Source organism: Capsicum annuum, chromosome 3, assembly GCF_002878395.1.
Source record: "Capsicum annuum cultivar UCD-10X-F1 chromosome 3, UCD10Xv1.1, whole genome shotgun sequence".
Lineage (NCBI taxonomy): Eukaryota > Viridiplantae > Streptophyta > Magnoliopsida > Solanales > Solanaceae > Capsicum > Capsicum annuum.
In genome coordinates this window covers 266,231,873-266,255,062 of record NC_061113.1, presented here as the reverse complement: position 1 = coordinate 266,255,062, position 23,190 = coordinate 266,231,873, and the positions used below count along the sequence as shown (strand labels likewise).

The 23,190-nt window shown below is 37.4% G+C and overlaps 4 protein-coding genes and 1 pseudogene across 5 annotated transcripts; 3 read left to right on the top strand and 2 right to left on the bottom strand.

Moving 5' to 3' along the window:
* The first annotated feature begins 3,038 nt into the window (after positions 1-3,038).
* LOC107864729 (secreted RxLR effector protein 161-like) lies at positions 3,039-3,758 on the top strand. Its single transcript, XM_047408805.1, has one exon. It carries the CDS (start codon positions 3,039-3,041, stop codon positions 3,756-3,758), a length of 720 nt encoding a protein of 239 aa, XP_047264761.1.
* Positions 3,759-5,229: 1,471 nt separating this feature from the next.
* On the top strand, positions 5,230-9,392 carry LOC107861874 (annotated as a pseudogene).
* Positions 9,393-10,076: 684 nt separating this feature from the next.
* Positions 10,077-13,484, top strand: LOC107861875 (mitochondrial arginine transporter BAC2). The gene is made up of 2 exons (XM_016707255.2): positions 10,077-10,493; positions 11,177-13,484. Exons 1-2 carry the CDS (start codon positions 10,260-10,262, stop codon positions 11,882-11,884), a joined length of 942 nt encoding a protein of 313 aa, XP_016562741.2. The 5' UTR covers positions 10,077-10,259; the 3' UTR covers positions 11,885-13,484.
* LOC107861876 (pyridoxal 5'-phosphate synthase-like subunit PDX1.2) lies at positions 12,172-13,227 on the bottom strand. The gene has a single exon (XM_016707256.2). It carries the CDS (start codon positions 13,225-13,227, stop codon positions 12,310-12,312), a length of 918 nt encoding a protein of 305 aa, XP_016562742.2. The 3' UTR covers positions 12,172-12,309.
* Positions 13,485-14,329: 845 nt separating the features above from the next.
* LOC107861877 (periodic tryptophan protein 2) lies at positions 14,330-20,657 on the bottom strand. 2 transcript variants are annotated; one of them, XM_016707257.2, is made up of 8 exons: positions 19,280-20,657; positions 18,681-18,929; positions 18,467-18,559; positions 17,930-18,301; positions 15,739-16,083; positions 15,341-15,568; positions 15,045-15,242; positions 14,330-14,927 (listed from the first exon to the last, which is right to left on the bottom strand). In XM_016707257.2, exons 1-7 carry the CDS (start codon positions 20,477-20,479, stop codon positions 15,072-15,074), a joined length of 2,658 nt encoding a protein of 885 aa, XP_016562743.2. In that variant the 5' UTR covers positions 20,480-20,657; the 3' UTR covers positions 14,330-14,927; positions 15,045-15,071. The 2 variants fall into 2 exon arrangements, with proteins under 2 accessions (XP_016562743.2, XP_047266058.1); XM_047410102.1 differs by having other exon boundaries at positions 14,330-14,921.
* Positions 20,658-23,190: the final 2,533 nt, after the last annotated feature.

Here is a 23,190-nt window from a genome sequence, read left to right as displayed (position 1 = left end):
GTAAACCAAGCTTATACAATGATCATAAGTGATGAAAGTCAAAAATCTATTACAAGTCAGGCTGGAATCTTGGGAATAAATCCTACAGTTAATGCCAAAAACCTTGAGATAGCCATGTATGCAAGAAATGGTCTACTTGGAAACAACAATCAGAAGTTCAAGAAAAATTTCAATCTGCAATGTGATTTCTGTAAACTGAAGGGGCACTCTAAGGAAAACTGCTGGAAGATAGTAGGCTATCCTCAAGATTACAAAGCCAAGAAGAAGTTCAAACATAAAGGGAACAACATAGCTTACAATGTGTCTTCAATGGATCAGGGTGGCTATGATCAGTGTGCAAGTCAATACTCTCATTCTATGCAGAAGTGGTCTACTAAGGATGCAGGACAGTCTCTAGTGTCTGATAGTCAACTAGAGCAGTTGATTCAGATGGTAAATGTTGCATTCATAAGGAATAATATGGTCAAATCTTACAAATGATCAACAAAAAAAACTCCGTCAACACACCTTGTGAGTCTGCAAATATAACAAGTGCAGGTATTTCTGCTTGTCTAGCCTCCTTTGATTCTCAGATATCGATTATAGATACTGGTGCTACTAACCATATGGCTGGAAACTCAGACTTGTTACTTAACAAGAGTGTTACAGAGTTAGAAAAAATAAAGAAGGTATATCTACCAAATGGTGACACTACAATGGTCACTCATGTGGGAACTAGTTGCTTGTCAGAAGGAAATAACATCACAGATGTCTATCACATTCCACAGTTTACATATAGCCTTCTATCAGTGTCATAAGTAATTAAGGAGTAAAATTGCTCAGTGAATTTCTTTCCTGATTTCTGTGTTTTTCAGGATCTTTGTACTGGAAAGGTGAGGGGGATTGGTAAGCTTGATGGAGGACTATATGTGCTTAGAGATCAGTGAAGAAAAGAGGTTGCAATAGCAACTAAAACATCTAGTAAACCAGCTATAGAAAGAACTCAAACTGAAGTAGATTTGTGGTATCAAAGGTTGGGACATGCATCAACCAGTGTGTTGAAAAGAGTTATATCTCAAGAAGTTCAAGTAATAGAAGATAGAATAAAGCAATGTAGTATCTGTCCTAGTGCTAAACAAACTAGGTTACCTTTTCTGTCTACTAACAGTCAAAGTACATGTTGTTTTGATCTTGTACACATGGGTGTTTGGGGACCTTACAAAGTACCAACTATGAATGGAAATAGATATTTTCTAACAGTGGTTGATGATTTTTCAAGGTATACTTGGATATTTCTGATAAAACTTAAGTATGATGTGTGTTCAGATTCAACACTCTCTTGTATATTTCAAAACTCAGTTTGACAAGGCTATCAAAGTAGTGAGGACTGATAATGGTACTGAGTTTGTCAACTCAATATGTAAAGAGTTGTTCCTGGAACATGGCATAGTTCATCAAACTATATGTCCATATTCTCCTCAGTAAAATGGTGTTGCTGAGAGAAAACACAAACACATCCTAGAAGTGACAAGAGCTATCAGATTTCAGGCTGAAATTCCAATAAGGTTCTGGGGTTTTTGTGTTCTAACTGTAGTATATATCATCAATAGGTTGCCTAGTCCAGTCATTCAGCTTGTGAGTCCTTATGAAAAATTGTATGGTAAGCAACCAAATTATGATTATCTCAGAGTAATGGGATACATGTGCTATGCCAAAGTACTGAATGAACATGATAAGCTCATGTCTAGAACAAAGACATGCATCATGATGGGGTACTCTAGCACTCAGAAGGGATATGTTCTATATGATTTATCTACTAACATTTTTTCTATACATAGAGATGTGTCATTCAGGGAAGATATATTTCCTTTTAAGGAACTCAAGAAGCAGCCTCAGGCACCTCAACATGTGTTCCCTTTAGAAGATCAGTATCCAATAACTACTGGAGTCATGCAGATTCCTATACAGGTCTTATCCCAAAGGACTACTGCCTCAGACAGTCAGCAAGAGCAGCTACCACCAAGGGAACCCACTCCCAGACAGTCCATAACAAAGGTATACCAAAGGAGGTCAAGTAGAAGTCAAGAGGCTACTCAGCAAGAGCAACAACTCCAGAGCATTCCTACCACTACACAAGCTGCATCTCAACCAGTTGCATCTCAAGATCAAAGAAAGTCAACAAGAGAAAGAAAGTCACCTGCATGGATGAATGACTTTGATTCCAAAAACACAAGGAAGGTACCTCATGCTATTGCAATGATATCATGTGTCTTATGATAGACTTTCTCAGTCATACAAGAGCTATGTGATGAACACTTCATGTGTTGCTGAGCCTACAAACTACTCTGAAGCCTGCAAAGACCCTAGATGGGTGGAAGCAATGAAGAATGAAATAGAAGCATTGAATTCTAACAACACCTGGAAGGTTGTTACCTTGCCTAAAGGAAAGAAGGCTATTGGTTGCAGATGGATATATAAAGTGAAGTATAAGGCCTCAGGTGAAGTTGAGAGGTTTAAAGCAAAACTAGTAGCAAAGGGTTATGGACAAAGAGAAGGCATTGATTACCAAGAAACATTTTCTCCAGTAGTGAAGATGAAGACAGTAAGAACTGTACTTGCTGCAGCAGCTAGAAATCACTGGTGTATCCAACAAATGGATGTCTACAATGCTTTCCTAAATAGTGATCTTTATGATGAAGTGTGCATGGATCTACCTTAAGGATTTTCTAGTCAGGGGGAGAATGCAGTATGTAGACTACTCAAATCCTTATATGGTTTTAAGCAAGCACCAAGGCAATGGAACACCAAGCTATCAGAGGTTTTGGTAAGATCTCACTTCATTCAGAGTTAGTATGATCCATCCTTGTATATCAGAAAGACAACGGAAGGCGTCATTCTTGTACTAGTATATGTTGCTGACATGTTGATCATAAAAGATGGTGTAAAGCTGATAGAAGAGACCAAGATAATTCTACACCAAAACTTCAAGTTGAAGGATCTAGGTGAGCTGAGATACTTCCTAGGAATCAGAATTTGCAGGGTCTGACAAAGAAATACTGATGCATCAAATAAAATATGCTTTAGAGTTACTATCTGAGCTAGGCTTAACAACAGCCAAGCCTGCATCTACTCCTATGGACTACAATACCAAGCTAACAACTAGACAGTTTGATGAGCATGTTAAGCATGGAAAGACTACTAAGGATCCACCAGCAAACCAAGGTTCTTATAAAAAATTGATTGGAAAGCTGTTGTACCTAACTATGACAAGGCCAGACATAGCCTTTTGTGTTCAAACACTCAGTCAGTTTCTTCAAGATCCTAAAAGATCACACATGGAGGCAACACTCAGAGTAGTAAAGTATGTGAAAGGACAACCAGGTCAAGGTGTGTTGTTGTCTAGTGGTTCAAATAATAAAGTGAGTGCCTACTGTGATGCAGACTGGGCAGCTTTCCCTCAAACTAGAAGGTCTGTAACTGGTTACTTTGTGAAGATTGAAGAGTCAGTAGTATCCTGGAAATCAAAGAAACAAAACACTGTTTCTAAGAGCTCAGCTGAGGCAGAGTTCAGAAGTCTTGCAGCAGTGACAGCTGAACTAGTATGGATTCTAGGTCTGATGAAGGAAATTAGAAGTGAAGCAATGCTACCTGTGGATGTGTTCAGTGATAGCAAGTCTGCAATACAAATAGCTGCTAATCCAATATATCATGAGAGGACAAAACATATTGATATTGATTGTTTATTTATAAGGGAAAAAATAGTCAAAGGAATGATCTAGACACACTGCATTGCTACTCAAGATCAACCTGCAGATATGCTGACTAAAAGACTGACAAGAGCACAACAAACTCATCTCAATACCAAGCTAGGAATCTGTGACATCTTCACACCTTCCTAGCTTGAGGGGGAGTGTTGAAGACATTGAAGAAGTAGTGAACTCAAACAGAGACTTGGTTCCAACTTTCAGTTATAACTGTTCTAATAGTTAGTTACAAAGTAGTTAACGGCTAGCTGAGTTAGTTAGGCATATCACAAGCTAGTATATATACATAACAATGTACATTGTTCTATTCATTCAATACAAGCAGTTACTCTTCTCTCTCATCTTCTTCTTCTCTCAGTTCTCTTCCTCTCCTTCTTCTACAAACACTATCAGACTCTATACTTCCTCCATTGTTGAATAAACAAGAAGCTTACTGCTATCTTGTATAATTACAACATGTGAAATTATGCTTATGATAGTATGCTAAGGGGTTTCTCAGACCTTCATGGTTCGGGATACCCATCGCGGCCAGGGCCTCGACTCGGGTCGTGACAAATTACCTTCTAAATGACATGGTAGTGTAAGATGAAAATCTGTTCGAAATGTTACACTATCATGGAGTAAATAAAGGGTGGTGATTTAGCGCCCTTGATTTGATGGAGTATATCAAGGGTGGTGAACAACACAACGACCCAGTCAGTTGGAATTTGAATATTCTTGGTAATTAATCAGGTGGATATACAAGAATTTTGTTTCCCAGACACTTCGAAATGTTAATGGGTGTGTGTTAGATGCTTCAAAATTGGTTTATATTGGAGAATCCTGTTGTTTTCGGTACACAAAAATCTGTATTTTGGCAAAATAACTTCAACACAAGTTCAAGAATAAATGAAGAACACTTATGAAGTTTCCAACATCTTCAACACAAGATCAAAAACGATCTTTCAAAGAAGTGTGTTTTCAGTATTTTAAAGAAAATTAGATGAAGCAGAAAAAGTCAAGTCCTCCAAATTCACGAAGTATACTTAAGAAAATAATTTCCTCAAGTACCCGAGGTTGCGGAATTTTCCTTCCAAGATAAAATGGCTTAACAATTCGATAGTAATGGTACCTCAAACGATCGAATTCTCTTCGAAATCACTCAGAGTATTTTGGAAGAAAAGAAATGTTTTCAAGTGCAGAAAATTCGTACTAAACTTGTAGAAAAATGCAGGTTTATATAGCCATTAAATGCTCCGTTTGAAAGGTGGCAATAGTTCACCGGAAAGGTGTATTCTTTCTGAACAGTCATATCTGTCTATTCGAAAAAGTGTGTCCCTTCTAAGAAACATTTTATTTTTCATTCACACCAATTGAACCGAACACATTCGAGACGAGTATGATATCGAAAGTGAACAGTACGCGGCTGCGTGCAACTTAGGAATTTTCCACTAAAAAGGGAGGTCTGTGTGGAATTTTAAGCATGCATAGAAAAAAGCAGGTCAACAAAAGACTTCAAAGTCCACGCATGCTGTCCCTGTTTTGATATTTCCATTTTGACTTCTATTAGTTCCTGTGTAGATTAGAACTGTGCATCTGTAATCATTCAAGTGTAGCTTATATTTTTTTCTTTGTTTTGCATGGCTACCTACAAAATTTGGATCATTTTCATCCTTGTGGTATTCGATCACTTTTTACCCGCAGACCTTGTTGACAGATCAATCTCGAAGGGACAAAATCTAACTGATTATCAACAGTTGGTCTCGGAAAATACATCCTTCAAAATGCAATTTTTCAGTCTCGGCAAGTCAAGAAACCGTTGGGAATATTTTACGTCTTGATACGTACTCTGATGTTAATGGAGGACGAGATGAAATGGCTGTCTGGATAGCTAACAGAGATGATCCTATAACTGATACATGTGGAATTCTTATGGTAACTCCTGATGGCAGCTTAATGATTTCTCATAGTGAAGGAAACGTTATTTTGTTTAGTGCTACTCCAACAACTAACTTAACTGCTGTACTGCTTGATAATGGTAACTTTGTGCTGGGGGAACTGGACACCTATGGCTCTGTTAATCGAGTACTATGGCAAAGCTTTGATTATCCAACCGATACACTTCTTCCTGGAATGAAGCTTGGGATTAACTTGAGAACTGCGCATAAGTGGTCATTGACTTCATGGGTAAATGATCAAGTACCTGCTTCAGGGTCTTTTACCTTTGGTCTTGACCCTAATGGTACAAATCAGCTGATAATCTTGTGGATGGTCAATGTCTATTGGAAGAGTGGCCCTTGGCCTACCGGACAATTTGATTTTAATTATGTGTCAAACGAGGATGAGGAATACTTTATATATACTGCTAATGGTATCAGTGGATACACTATGAGTCCATCTGGATTAATTCAGGATCGTTTTGAAGGAAATGCAAAGTTTGGTAATTGTAGTAATGCGATTCCCGATGCTGGCTGCGTGAAACAGGTATTGCCCTAGTGTAGGGTAGCTAAAAAATATTGGTTTGAGCTTAGACAAGTTCACATGTTTGAAAAAGGCTTTAAATTTGATGAGAACTATCCCATGAGCCTCTCAGATTGCAAGGCCAAGTGTGAGAATAATTGCTGGTGTGTTGCCTATGCCTCAGTCGATAGTGACACCGGAACTGGCTGTGAAATTTGGGGGAACGGCGAGAGGTTTGAGACAGTACAAAATGGTCTAGGGAGAGGTGTTTTCTTTCTTACAAGAAAAGGTAATGCTTGAGCCCTAAATTATTCAATAGAGTTACAGACTTGAAAAAACTTGTGTTTTCTTTTCCTTGCATCAAAAGACACGTTCTAACAGCGTTTCAACACATATTAGGATTAATTTATCCAGTCGAGATAAATTGATTTGGGGGGGTACCGCACTAATATCACCGATCTGCATTACTTTCATTTGATGGAGTGTCATCTTCAATCTTCATTTAAAAATGCGCTCGTTCAAATGCTTAACCACACCACATAATATCTTTGATTTAGAGGGTACTATGATTTTGGATTTCTAGAGTACCAATTATCATAGTGTATTCCAAGGAAATTCTGTTGAATGTTATCAAAAGCATCTATTTACAATCTGTTTGACAGATGGGAAGCGAAAATGGTGGATATGGCTGACAATAGCTGTGTCCCTAATGGTGTTTGCTTCCATTTGCTCCTTATTATGTCTGATACAAAGAAAACTCAGAGCAAGAGGTGAGCAATACATTCGCTCTAACACTAGTCCAATGTGATACTTGTCTCTGAAATCTTCAACTTTGCATTTGTCACCCAGGCAAAGTCAGAGAAGAAATGGAGAATGTTTTAAACGAGCTAGGAGGTCAGGGCGTTTCTGGACAGTACAATAACAAGCAGACTGCTATAGCAAGAAGTTCAGGCATGATATACAAATTTTCAGCCTTGAAACTATAAACATGCCCACAAACAATTTCTCGTCGACCAATAATCTAGGGGAAGGCGGTTATGGACCCGTTTATAAGGTAAAAGTTAAAAAGCTTTTTGGATAAAGCTGATTTTTAGATTTGCTAATAGCCAAAATTTCAGGGGATGTTGCTCGACGGGCAAGAGATAGCCATAAAGAGACTTTCAAGAAGTTCAGGGCAAGGATTGGTTGAGTTCCAAAATGAAATTATGCTGATTGCTAAACTCCAGCACACTAATCTTGTTAAGCTTTTAGGATGTTGCATTGAAGGGGAAGAGAAGATATTAGTTTATGAATACATGACAAACAAAAGCTTAGATTTCTTCCTTTTTGGTATGGATTTCAAATTTCATTCTTAATTTGCTGAAGTAATCTTATTTGATAACTAATACCTCTTTCCATTTTGATCGAACAGTTTCTAGCATTTCACTAAAATGGAATACTCGTTTGAACACTATTGAAGGAGTTGTTCAAGGATTACTTTATCTCCACAAGTATTCAAGGCTGAGGGTGATTCACAGAGATCTAAAAGCCAGCAATATCTTGCTAGATGACAATATGAACCCCAAAATCTCAGAGTTTGGTTTGGCCAGGATATTTGGGAGGCAAGAATTTGAAGGTAACACGGAGCGGATTGTTGGTACCCAGTAATTCCTAACAGATACAATTTGCTAACAATGATGATTCATGGAGTCGTGCTTTTTCATTTACTGAGTCGCTTCCTTTTCAGTGGCTATATGTCTCCAGAATATGCCATGAATGGCATTGTGTCGACGAAGACAGACATATTCAGTTTTGGAGTTCTAGTACTCGAGATTTTGAGTGGTAAAAGAAATAACAGCTGCTATCACTTAGAACGCCCACTAAACCTCGTTGGATATGTAAGTTTCTCTCATTAAAAATTGATGTATATGTGTGAAAATTACTAAAATCTCAACAAATTTCAATAAACGGGTTTTGTGCTGAAAAAACTTTAGATGTTCAACCTGTCAAGTTTACATTCTTCTGGATCCGCCCTGGTATTATCCCTGAGTTGAACAAGGAAATTTTGTACTTGCTATGCTCAAATTTGTCTCAGGCATGGGAATTGTGGAAAGCAGGTAGAGTCTTTGAAGAACTAACAGAACCTGTATTGTTAAATGAATCGACACCAATGAACGAGGTAATGAGATGCATTCATGTAGGATTGCTCTGTGTTCAAGCCAATCCAATGGACAGGCCATCCATGTCAAGTGTGGTTATGATGCTCACAAATGATAGCCTGCAACTACCGGTCCCCAGGCAACCAGCATTCTTCATTGGAACGGTTATGGCAGAGACTGAAACTCATGAAAATGTTGGACATTGTTCCATAAATGGGCTATCAATTTCAGATATGGTAGCGAGATGACTTGCATCGTCGTTGTACACCTCAAAATTGTCACAAGGTAATATGCAATCTCCCTTATGAAACAAAATAAGACTTCTGCTTGTCTCCTTCATCTGTATTTTACTTTATTAAGTGTGAGTTGTTAGCAAAAGAAAGTAAGCTTGTTAAAGCCTTTTCAGATTATACTGTCAACACAATTTTTAGAAGTCGCCAGGAACATATTTTATAACACTTAGTGTGAATGCAAACGAAGATTCAGAGTATCAAATGTAACTGAACTCAGAACTCATATATGTAAGTAATTGTAACAAGTCTTGCCCTACAGAATAGACAATCAAATGGATGTTTCCTGTTCCTTTTTGCTTGTCCAAATTATGCTGCGTTAAAGAAGTTAGACGCATGCAAACAAACCTCCTACACGCTTTTTCGGTCGACCTCATCCACGGGATTTGCCTCATGCAGTCTACATTTTTATGAGTTTGTGGAATATTACAATGGAACACATTTAGAAACTGGTTATATTATGACCCCTTTAACGTGTTTAAAATAGAGTAGTAACTCAACGGGTTAAAATTGCAATCCAAATTTAGAAATTGGAATTTATGTAAATTTGGAAGACGGAGAGAAATTGGGTCATGACCCGCTATTAGACACATCTCGACTCAAGCACAGCGGTGGCTGATGCCAGTGGCGGCGCCAGACTTTTGGTTAAGGTTTTGGTTAAGGGCGCTCATAGTTGCACTTATCAAGGTTCGAACCCTGGTTGTTAATGCGGAAATGCACACTCTTAACCATTGGACTATGCTTCTCTAGCTTTTTTCCGACGAAGGGTGGTTGTGGCTCCGCCACTGGCTAAGGCTAGTACAACGTTTGTTTGAGGCCTCCAAAATTTTGAGGCGTCGAAAAAATTAATATAAATTTTATAATTTTAGTTTCACTTAAAATAATACTAAAGATTATAAAAATAAAAGTTACAAAATCTAAATAAAAAAAAGGAAAGAAATCTACTTTTACCAAAAGTATTTTAGAACTTTGATTTAAATAACTCAAATCTTCTTATTAAATAAATAAAGGTTTTACAATAATATTCAAAAGAATGCATTGCAAATAAATGACTAAAATCTTATTAATTAAAATTAATCTTTTTTTTTTATAAATTGTAATATTACTACGGGAAGAAAGAATGGTACGTAAGAATATTTTTGTTGTGAGTATATATTTAAGGACACATATTAAAATTTGATTTAGACACCTTAAACAAGCGGACTTTGGACAAATTAGGTCATAACGCCTTTCTAATTTGATCCTTTTTTATTTTCCAAATTTGATTCAATCCATTCATTTGACACCTGGCACCTTTTATGAGTTGATTCATTACTCAAATCAACCCATTAGATCATTAGTAACTGCAAGCATTGATTGGGTGCACGTGGTATATAGTGGACTTCCTAAGAAAAAGGACCAACAAAAAACACCATTGGTGGCACTAAATGAAAAATTAGCTTGCAGTGATCCCACATTTTTAAGAGATTCAAGGCCGTGCACACTTCCTCATTTCTTTAACTACCAAACAGAAACATGCAATGCATATTTTTATGTCACAAATATCAAAGCAAAGATTGTTTCTTATGGAGTAGCAAAATTGGCAAAACACATGTTGGTTCTTGTACAAGGAAAACATAAAGTATTTTTGCTTTGGGGATGAAGGGGGCATGGATTTTTTGCCAGAGTTTCTTGCAAGTAGTTGGGGTAAAGAATTTGTGGCTGGTGGATTTGGAGGAATTGCTGGTCTCATTTCTGGTTATCCGCTCGACAGCATCAGAGTTCGCCAGCAAAATTCTAGGTGTGGTTCTGCTTTCAACGTTTTTCGCCATGTAGTCGCCACGGAAGGTCCCTTGTCTCTCTATAGGGGCATGGCTGCACCTCTAGTCTCCGTCACCCTTCAGGTCATTATTGTATTCCTATAGTATATTTACATGAATTTTCGTTACAGAATATGGATATGATTTTCAGTTATCGCGATGATTTATGAGGTTGAATAGATAAATGTAAGCCCAGTAGCGGAGCCAGGATTTTCATTGATTTATGAGGTTGAATAGATAAATGTACACCTAGTGGCGGATCTAGAATTTTCATTGAGAGGGTTCAGAAGTAAACATACGGACTAATCGAAGGGGGTTCAACATCTACTATATATACATAAAAAAAATTTTGACCGTATAACAATAGTATAATTTCCCATAGAAGGGGGATGAACCCATGGGCGGACCGACGTGCAACTTTCGGGTGCTCGAGCACCCACTAAACTCGACGTAGAAGAGGTATAATTATATAAGAAACAGTAAAAAAAATGATAAAATATATACAAAAACACCCAGAGAACAAAAGCATAGTTGGGTGCTCTGGCTTTAGACATAACTTTCATGTCTCCTATCCTGGGATTGAATCCAAATTAACTGTTTAACAAGGCTAACCAAAGAATGAAGGTAACATTGAAATCATAAAAGAACATATGAGCAAGAGTTCTATAACATTGGGGGAAAATGAATTTGATTTCTAGAAATTATTGTATCATGTTGAATGTCTTCATTGCTACAATATGAAAACACTAGTTTCCTCCCTGTTGCAGAATGCCATGGTATTTCAGACCTACGCAACGCTATCGCGGGCTTTTGACAAGAATATTCCAGCAAGCAACCCACCTTCATACAAAGCAGTAGCTTTGAGTGGCACTGCAGCAGGAGCAATTCAGAGCCTAATTATGAGCCCAGTAGAATTGGTGAAAATCCAACTTCAATTGCAAAACAAAACCAAACAATGCAACAATCCATCAACTATTTTAAAGGGTCCAATAGATGTCACAAGACGAATATTCAGACAGGAAGGTTGGATAGGAATCTATCGTGGACTAACCGTTACTGTCCTCAGAGATTCACACTCTCACGGCCTATATTTCTGGGTATACGAGTATACTAAGGAACAACTTCACCCTGGTTGTCGAAAGAATGGACACGAAAGCTTCCAAACAATGCTCTTAGCAGGTGGTCTTGCAGGGACTGTTAGCTGGATAAGCTGCTACCCCATAGATGTTGTTAAAACCAGACTCCAAGCTCAATCAGAGTCTAAATCATCAAAATATCGCGGTATTGCTGATTGCTTCAGGCAAAGTGTAAGAAAAGAGGGATACAATGTGCTATGGCGAGGCATGGGAACTACAGTTGGCAGAGCATTCATAACGAATGGGGTTATATTCACTGCCTATGAAACTGCCCTCAGGTTCCTTTACAGGAACAATGACAATGACCATACAAATGTCCAATCTGAAACTGCATTATAAAACAAGACCAAAGTAGTTCTCTTTAATGTGCACCATTAAGTCGAAAGAGAAAATATCACTCACTCATTACAAGAGCAATTATTCAGCAAATACATCCAAATGCAAGAATTGACTAGATTGGATTTGGTCATCTGTTGTCTCTGTATTCATTATTACATGTAAAACAATAACTAAAACAAATTTGATCAGTGCCCCCACAATGTAATAACCAGAATCATTTCAAGTCAATGTGGCCATTTTTTCCGGTGCCACAACCATGTAAACAAAGCATAAGACGAGACTCGGTGTGTTAACTCATCATCATCATGTTATTGCAAAACCAAACCAAGAAAATACAACCTTGTTCACACATACATTAACTCCAAAATACATAATACTACAATTCAACAACAGACCAAAAAAAAAACAGGCTCAGCTTCATTTCATCAATAAGTATCTGCACTAACAAATCGCTCAACGCGATTCTCATTCAGATTTAACCCACCCATTGCTTCGTCCAAGCCACTACTCGCCGCGGCCAATATATGAGGATCGTTGTAATTCCTAACAGCCTGCACAATCGCCCTTACTTTCTTATACGGATCCGAGCAATTAAATATATCCGATCCAATAAACACACCGTCACAACCGAGCTGCATCATCAGCGCGGCATCAGCAGGGGTAACAATTCCACCAGCAGCAAAATGCACCACCGGAAGCCTACCCATCTGCTTCGTTTGGGCAACGATATCATAAGGCGCAGCGATCTTCTTGGAAAAAGTAAACACCTCATCATCATCCATGTTCGATAGAACCCTAATATCTCCCATCACTTTCCTCACATTACGAACTGTATCAACAATATTACCCCTACCTAATAGATCTCCTTGTGTCCTCACCATCGCCGCGCCTTCTCTAACTCTCCTCAACGCTTCTCCAAGATCGCGGCACCCGCACACAAACGGCGCCCTGAAATTGTGTTTGTTCACAAAATGGTCTTCGTCTGCAAGGGCTAAAATCTCGCTCTCGTCAATATAATCAACACCAATAGCTTCAAGGATCTGTGCTTCAACGAAATGACCGACACGGGCTTTCGCCATAACAGGAATGGTAACGGATTGCTTGATCTCTTTGATTATCGACGGGTCAGCCATACGTGAGATTCCGGGTCCTTTAGGCTCCGAAACTACAATACAGCAAGCGCCGGCAGATTCGGCAATTTTTGCTTGATTAACGTTGGTGACCTCCGCAATTGCTCCACCACGGAGCATTTGAGCGATTCCGACTTTGAGAGAAAATGGATTCTTCTTCGTATCGGTAATGGCGCTGCCACTGTAGACTGTGACGGTACCGTCTTCTTCCATTTACAAACTGTTTGTGAAAATGCCTTAATGAAAATAGATGACAAGTACTAATTGATTTGAATTTGTTGGGAGAGGAGCGATAAAGCAGAATGATTTAAAGGGGGAGGGGGGAATGGGGCGGTGTGATTTAGTTTGTTCGAGAAACTTCGAGGAGGTGTTTGTTTTGGTGGACAAATGTAAGAAAGTTCGGATGGGTTCGATTCCAGGGGATTAAATCTAGGATTTTTTTTTTTCTTGGGTAGTAGGTTTTTTTTTTTTTTTTTTTTAATTTGAACAGAATTATATTGGTACTTGTCTTAAGAGGATTTAAAGGCCGTAAACTGTGAAGGATTAAAAGGCCCCCTCCCTCCATTTTTAGTTGTCGCTCTTGACAACATCGATTAATAGAGCAGTGAAGTAAAATAATCATGTCTATTACTATTGTTATGATAGATACCACACGTTAAAATGTGACAAGTAAAAATAAAAAAAATTATATGTGAAAATCGGTTCAAAAGAATAAAAATTACTAAAATTTATTGACCACCTACAAAATGAATAGAAGACTACGATTTTTAATTTTTCTATCATTTATAAAATACGTAACACTAAAACTACTTCTGGGTATGTTGTTGTTGTTTCAACACTAAAAATACCTTACTAAAAAAGACTTTTTTTTTGGTCAAATACTAAAAAAGATTCATGAAACAATAATGTTTGATGGGTGTAACATTTCTATGAACACATGAAGGTGTGATTTAGTGATCTGAAACATGAGGTCTAAATTTTAAATTTTAATACGTATTAAAACACTTTCGAACAAAAATACTAAGATTATCTTTTAAAAAAAATTATCAAGAGCAACATCCCTACGATGATATAATTTTTGTAATACTATAGTTTTTATTGAAGACACTAATTGTTTGTACGCTTTGATTTTAGATTTGATTATTGCATATTGTTTCGCTGATAAAATTCGTTACAATGATCCCCATATGTCAACAGATATATTTGCTTTGAATTTTGTACCGCTCAAATTTAAAAAATATAGAAGATCAGTGTTAAATTATTAAAATGGATTAAATTTGAAATAAAATTTATATTAAAATAAAATAAATTAATATCACCAATCAAACACAATATATTTAATCATGGAATATCTCACTTTGTCCCACACATCTAATTGTCCCTCTAGTGTATAACTTATAGACTCCAAATTTGGAATCAACATAAAATTAATGACGTTTTAAAAGAGAATGCATAATTAAAATTTTGGATTAACTTGCGCCTTTCAAGAGGTATCCTAATCTAGTATATAATGACTCATTCCAAATCCTAAACTTGAAACAAAAATGGGGTACAAATACATGCCCAAAACTTACCATTTCTAACAAAAACAAAAATTAACAAGTAAAAACATTAGCCTGCTTTGGCAAGCCCGGTAATAACAGAGACCATCTTTTAAGACATGGACAGAAGTATTACCATCTGGAATTGTTCACGGTTGAGTAATCCTCCCATTGTCTGAAGCTTGGTTTTGCAATAGCTAATGAATGTTGAAGAATTGTTAGCCCCAAGTACCGACTCAAGTAAATGCAGCTGTCTGCAGTATAAGACGATAGAGTGGAACTGGTTTGTCTTCGTGTTGCTTCACTCTTGGAAGCGTGATCCAATTGTTACAACCGAATAACCATATGCAAGCTAATTGAAATATCCTGAAACTAGGGAGCATTCGCAAGATTTAGGTTTCTAAAGCTATAGTACTTCGTAAAAACAAATCTCATAAGTAGTCCTATACTAGTTGATGAACAAAAGCAAAAATCCTAGAAAGAGCTTACCAAAGAGCAACAGTGCAAAGAGAACTGTCACTTTGCAGGACTTGCAGAGCACAAATATTGGAGTCGATATAAATTAGAGTTGCACGTATCAGCCAAATCTTGATTCAACCTGGTATGCGCCTTCTCTAAGGATTTTAGAGCAGGATACAATTTTCTGGAATTCTGTTGAATAGAATACCCATGGATTTTGCAAAGTTCCTATCAGACAGGCAAAAGGATTAAAAACTGACAAATGTGTACAACACCACTTGTCAAGGAAAGAAATAGCAAAGAGGAGTTTGTATTTGATAGGAAACCTGACACCATTCGAGAATAAACTCCAAATGTTGGCAGTTCTCCAGCAGATATGCTAATGCCTCAACCAATCTCTGAATATATTTAAAAGGGACTGAGGATGCTACAGCTGGTATATCTACAGGACTGACACCAAAAATGCACTTCTTGATCAAACTATCTTCATTTAAACGTAAGCTAAGAATCAATGCTCGACTAGACTGATTTTCCTTTAGTGCTGCATCAATGACCTGTAAAGCAAAGTACATACGTAAGTGTAATGGAGATGTGTCTATGCACACATGCCATGATGTAAAAATTTGGGAAAGTCTAGAAACAAGAAATCTTTAAATTACTTCCTTCAATCTTATTCCATAGCCAATTTCTGGGTTTCAAAACTTAATTTTAAACAGAGACTTACTTCTGGAGTAACATCTACGTCTAGATCAGTGGGGTCAAAGATAAAAGACTCATCCATAGAATAAATCAAGACTCCCTCCGTAGTTGCAGCTGCCCAACTCCTGCCGGTCGGGGCAATTCTCAAGCACTTTGTTCGAATAATTGGTCTTCCATGGTTGGGCAATGACCCAGGCAAGTCATATCCCAATTTATTTGTTACTTGCTTATCAACACCTTCTTCAGTGTCACTATTATCATCATCAATCAGATTGAGCGGACCACTCTCTGTCATGTTTTTGGAGTTCAAAACGTCCAGCACCCCATCCAAGGAAAGATTGTGGGTTATCTGGAAGCGACGCAGCAACACCTAACACAAAAAAATACCAAATCAGCAAGAAAACAGTGGGACCAAATAAGGAAAGATTCCATCCATCTCTAATCACTAATATAGGGAGAAAGCTATTGGTAGTTGTACAAAAACTATCAACAATCAGAACATTATGATGATTCTCAAGCTTTCTGATTTCAGAGCAAATATGTGAAGAACAGGCGTTGCATTACTCTGGACATTATGATGAATACAAAGACTATTTTTCCACGAACAAACATACCAACTTCTACAAGTGAGGTCATTGCTGTTAATTATACAATAATGTAAATCTAACAAGAGCTAAGATGTGTTTTAAGTTGATCAGGAGTACCAGTAAAACTCATTCACCAGTCCACCAAATAATTACAAACCCCAGAATTTCCCCTGGGAAGAAAGGAGCAGCATTCCACCTGCATAACTATTCAGCAGTAGCTCAAATACGTGGAAGAATTAAGCTCCTCGAGTGCAGGATTTATAAAAGCAGCCAACACTGTTCGGGCTCGTTTGGTTGGGGAACAAATTATCCCGAGATAACTTATCCTGAGATAGTTATTCCACCCTCAATGTGTGAAAAAACACAACAATCCCGGAATAAGTTATCGCGTGATTTTATCCCAACCAAACAAGGGAACCCTAAATTAATCCCGGGATTAATTATCCCTTATCCCTCATACCAAACGAGCCCTTCATGTTTTGCACTTATTCACAATTTCTAGGATTGAGCATGTAGGAGATACAATAAACGAAGTAGACTGTAAGAATCCAACTTAAAATACATCACATGACAATCAGAGAAATGCATGTTTCAAAGACCAACCATGTATTTTTTCCCTAATCGGGCTATACATCGGACAGTCTGCCTTTTTTATAAGAAAATATATTAGGCAATAGTGCCATGTACACCGAATCAATATTTGGAAGCATTGCATAAAGAACAGCTTTCAAAAGAGCTCTTATTCATTATTTGGGAGCACCACCAAAATGATACCAAGGGGAATTATCTACTTGTTTGCATATCTAGTTGAAGCAGGGGATACTGATAAAGAAACCCCAGATTACAGGAGGTACTGACTTTTGTGTATCATTTACTTCACTTTCTATCAATTAATTAGGCATTTGTTCAACCGTGTGTGATGAATTTATCATTAATCAATAATATCATACTTCAGTACAACAATATTCTACTGTAACCTGATGAGTGTCATCTCATAGAAAGTCAAAATACACTTAAGTATTGGGTGAATGAAAGAGCAGAAACAATGGATTGAGGATACCAATTCAATGGCATTTCAGCTAAGGAAAGAGTGCTGTGATTTATTTATTTTTATCAGGGAGTAAAGAGTGTTGTGATATGAAGCTTCTCTAGAGAGATCCGTCTCTTTTTATTTTATCATTCACCCATTTCCTTCATTCTACAAAAACATATTTTCTGCTTTCAGCCTTCTTTAACTAATTACCAAGTCCATTGTGAGAAATAGTAACAAGTAATGTACACTAGGGTACATTTTAATAAAACACCAATACCCACAAAGAGCAACATATATTCAAAGAATTTACAAACTTTTGGGTTCAAGTTCGAATTAAACCTACTTACGAGATGACGAAGACACTAACTCACTACCAAATCAAACTTAATTCAATTTGCACATTTAACACCCTGTAATTGTTCTAGCTAATTTGAAGGAGAGAATGAAGTCGATCAATAGAAGTTATTTCTTTTTTTGTGTCACATAAAAGCATATTACTAATTCAGAGAGAATATAATAATTCATCAAGAGCACACATTATATGTAATACCAGCATTCTTAAGCAATAATATGTAGCATCGAAAGAAGCCACAAACCTGATCAGCAACATCATACATGCAAATATATTTACTATTTCCACCAGCTAATATATAGCTCCCATCAGCTGAATAACACAAGGTTGTGAAGCACTTCCCAGACGTCGAGTTAGCTGCTGATCGACGATCAGTCATGAGACGTCCACCCGCGATATCCCGTCGGCCTTCAATTGTGTACATCAGCAAACCCTCAATTGGATCCCAGAAATGAATATGTCCATCCAGGGTGCTACATGCCAGCTGCTTGCCATCAGGACGATAAACAACTGTGAGGACATCATGAGTGTGAGGAAATGTTTCAACTGCTCCTTTTCCTTCAAAAACATCCCACAGGCGAACAGTTTTGTCCCATGATGAGGAAGCCAAAGTAGCCTATGGAAAACAAGAAAAAGTTAACCAAGCTTTACAAAATAATTAAACTGTATTAATTTATGGTGCATAAAAAAAATATTGCCAACCGCAGTGTAGAGGACCGAAAATAGGGAGAAAAACTGACCAAAATTATTCCCGGAATCTTAAGATTAGATAAAGACTCACATTAGTCGGAGAAAATACTAGCCCATGAACAGGACCCTCGTGACCGCTAAGAACGTCTAGCAATCTGCCCGTCTTCATTGACCAGACAAAAATCTATGACGAAGAGCAAAGATAGTATAGTTGTATCAACAAAGAAGCACAATTTAATATTATAGTCATTTAACAACAAATGATGGTACAAGATATGGTCAAAATACAATCAGAACTGCAGTACCTCAAATGAGTCAAGGGTTCCAGCACATATCACTTCACCACTCTGATCAGAAGCTAAAGAAACAAATTGCTTAGATGTAGGGGTAGTAAAAGTTTTAAAGTTTCTATATCTGAAAAGATCCCACGCGCGAACTGTCCCATCCAAAGAGGCACTTAAGAGACAGTTGCGAGGCAAGAAATGAAGAGCAGTAACTGCATTTGTGTGCTCAGGAAAAGTTACAAAGCAGAAACCGGATGAAACAGTCCAGACCTGCAAAACATAGACAATGAATTTTTCTGCTTTAGTGAATACTAATGTTAACTGAAACCGAAGGTGGAGAAAAATGGGATTTTCTTTTAGGAGAAGTGGCAATTATTACATAGAAAAAGGAGGCATACAATTTAACATTATCACCTGTAAGAAACAGCAGATTTAGTAATTTGATGCATTGAACTCTACACAAGCTTATAAATATGGTGTCCTTAGCAAAACCAAAATAGATGCAAATTTCCAAGTTTTGCCTCACTGAACGTGGTTCCTAGTTACTACTTCTGAAAGCTTTACTCAATTTACATATACTAGTTTACACTTTAGATAAAAGCAAATCCAAATCCTCTTACCTTAATTTTGTTGTCGTCTGCTCCGGTGGCCAAGAGCTGAGAATCTGGTGAATATGCAACGCAGTTTACATCATAATAATGTCCCTGCTGCTTCAGTATTGAAGTCTCTGACTTCCACTCCCATACAAGCAACTGTCCAAGCCTTGCACATCCGATTGTCACCCAATTACCAAGATCATTAAAAACAGCAGTAGTTATCTTCCTACTCGATTTGGACATTGACTGAATGCACACAAAATCAGGCATTTGATAAAGACCAAAAACGCCATTAGAAAAACCAACTACTACCATATCAAGACCCCTATGATAATCACAAGCTGCTGTCTTTGCTTTATCTTGCATGAAGAAGTCTTTCTTTATCAACTCCCATTTCAGTTTGTGCAACTGAAACCTATCTTCCAGGTCCAGCGCACCATCTTTCCCATCAAAATTCTTTCTTTTTTTAACCCTTTTATCACTACCACCTTCTTCATTGTTTCCTTGTCCTTGCTCTGGTGTACCTGGTGATTCTGGTTCACCAAAATCTCCATCCATTTCACTGCATACCCAGGTAAAAATAGCGCCATCTCGCGATACCGTGTACACTTTACAAACCTTATTAGTTTTCTTATCAGTTCCAAAGAAAACACCTACAACTACATCCCTATGTCCTAAAAACAAAAACGGCTTGCTATACTTAGTCGATTTTTTCAAACAAAAAAGCCTAGCGGTTAAATCCTTCGATCCCGCCAACAAATAATCCGAATCAGGGCTCCAATCTAACGACGTAATTCCATCATTACAATCAGTAAACGTCCTAATCAACTCAAACGGGAAGAACTCTTTTCTAAAACCCGGCGACCGCCAAATTTGCAAGAGCTTACCAGCAGCAACAGCAATGAATTTTCCATTAGGGCTAAACTTAGCATCCGCAACGGGATGTTTGAACGTGATGCGATGGAGCACGGCGCGGCGGGGAAGGTTGATGAATTGGCAACGGTTGTTTTCGTCGATAGCGAGGAGGAATAGACCGTCTGGAGAAGCGGCGATACGGCGGAGATTGGTGGAGGATTGTGATGGCAATGTAACAGTTTCGGATTTGATTAGGTCGGTGATTGAAACACGGTTACCGACGGGGGAGATAAGAAGAGAGTTGTTTACCACTAAAGCATTGCCGCCTTTATATGGAGCACCTAGAAGGTTCTGGAATCTGTAATTCATGGCTATGAAATTGTACCTTTGCAGAGAGTATGAGGAGGAAGACAGTAGCAGACAGTAGCTCAAAATCAGAGTTCTTAAACCCTGCAACAAAATGGGCGTTTCTTAAACCCTAGATTCTGTCTTTTCTCTTCTTTTCTTTTGGTGGGAAGGGCGAGGGGGCCGGGTCACTTTTTATTTTAAAGTTGAAATTTTTTAAATAAATATCTATTTGATCATGAAAATAAAAAAAAAATTGAAGTTGTTGTTTAAGTAGCCGTTGTTTGGCCATCATCAGTATTTCTTCACTCAATTTCGGAATATTATTTTATTTTAGTGAAAAAAATTAAAATTATTGTGTTGGTCATGAAAATTTTAAATACAATTTGGATTTATATTTTGGAAAAGTGAAAACAAGAAAAAACTTGTTTTCACTTTTTTCGTTTCTATGTCTCATAAAATTTCAAAAACAACTTTAATTTATATTTATGATCAAACTTCAACTTCAATTTCAACTCCGAAAAACTATGTTTTCATGGCCAAACAGGGACTAAGTTAGAATTAGATGTTATGTTTGACAATGATATAATTGAAGTTGTTTTTGTAATTTTGTGAGATAAATAGGAGTGAAAATAAATTAAATATTGTTGTGTTTTCACTTTTGCAAAACAAATTTTCTAATTCTTATAGTCAAATATTATTATTTTCACTTTTTTTACTAAAGAGAAATAATTTAAAAAAAAAAAATTAATATCTTTCAGAAGCTACATAGGCGTGCGAAGAGAATAAAAACTCTATTTTTCGCATCTTCTCAATAAAAGAAAAAATTGGTCTGTGGCTTTCGTATGTGTATAAAAGTAGCTTTTATTCCACAACTAGTGTCCTGAAGTTCAGTTACTAGTGCATTCAACACAACAGCTTCTTCTTCACACTTTTCAAGATTTATCTTAAACACTCTTTATATTTCGTGAGATCGATGACAATATCAATCAATACATCAGCAAGAGACTTCAACTCAGCAAGAGAAAAGTATAAGAGGTTTTCTTTGATGTCTAGAAGTGTTACTTTATCATCTTCATCTACACCTGAGTTTGCGATCAGGGCAAATAGGGAACCATACATTTGTGCATCATCCTTTATCACTATCATGGAGACATTTTTATATTGTTCATATTCATCATGATTTAACTGAATATCACTCCGGACAGCTATAACTTACACAACTACTCTATCAGCTTCAGCTTTTCTGCTATAGCTTTCTTGAACCTGTTTACTACCTCTTGCCTTTTCACTACTCTGCTTGGCATATTCTTTATATTCTATCATATGCATAGAACGGTCCCTGACGTAGTGTCTAGGTTTACCACACTTGTGACATGTATCATTTGCTTTCTCTTATGTGGTATATCTGTTGGACTCTCTTTTCCTGAGGAATGCACCAGATTTCTTCAAAGCCTTGATAACATACCAAGCAATGTAAGTAATCTCTTTATCTCCCTGCACTTAGATTGTCCTTGGTAACCTTCAGAGTTAGATTCTTCTCTACCTTGGTCTCATCTTTTAGCTTCCCAAGTTTCTTCAACATCTTATATGTTTGAAGATACCCAATAAGCTCATTCATGGCCATCTTATTTAGATCCTTGGCCTCAATAATTGTGTTCACCTTGATCTGTCATCTCTTAGGTACTATGCTCAAGAACTTTGTCAACTGTTTGTTAGTTGGAATTATTTCACCTAAATAGTACGACTCATTGGTGATAGCAGTAAACCTTGTGTGCATCTCCTTGATTGATTCATTTTCCTGCATGGTGAATGTCTCATACTGATTAGTCAGCAGATCCACCTTAGACTGTTTAACCTGAGTAGTTCCTTCATGGGTTGTCTGCAGATAATCCCAGATTTCTTTGGTAGTTTGACAGCCTGAGATCCTACTGTACTCATCAATACCAATAACACAGACAAGAATATTCTTAGCCTTGTAATTCTTTTCTATCTTCTTTTTATCTGTGTCATCAAACTCCTTCTTGGTTTTAGGAACTTGTGTGGTCACATCACCAACTTTCACTAATCTGGTGGAAAAGAAAGGACCATCCTCTATGACATTCCAGAGCTCGCAACCTTCAGCCATAATGAAGTTGTGAATCCTTGTTTTCCACCACCCATAATATTTATCATTGAACAACCTTAGGAGCCCGGTGGTAGACTTGCCTTCTTCTTAACTTGGAGGAGCTGTCATTTCTCTGCTCAGGATCCTTACAAGGTGTTAGCCTTTATAAGAAAGTCCAACTCTAATACCAAATGAAGGGTTGGGGTAGGTTGTTTCTCGATTCAGGGAACTATTCCCAAAATCACACACGCAACAAGAAATAGAAGATAAGTAAAGTGATAAGTGCAAGAATACAGAAAAGTAAAAACACATAATTTTACGTGAAAACTCCTTGCTCAAAGGATAAAAACCACGACCTGCCTCCGGGATTTCAAGCTCCACAATATTCAAGAAACCTCTTGAATACAGATTCCAATGATTATCCTCTTAATCCTTCATTTACTAGCAATAACTCTATTATAAGGAAACCCAAGCAGTGACTCTACTGCTTCTCAACCCAGCTAACTCTAGCTGACAACACCTTCAGCTAACTCTAATTGGACTCTTCAAGATAACTCTAGATTGGAGAGTCACCTAACTCCAGATGATTACAATAAACTGATTACACCACAACACCTACCACACTCAT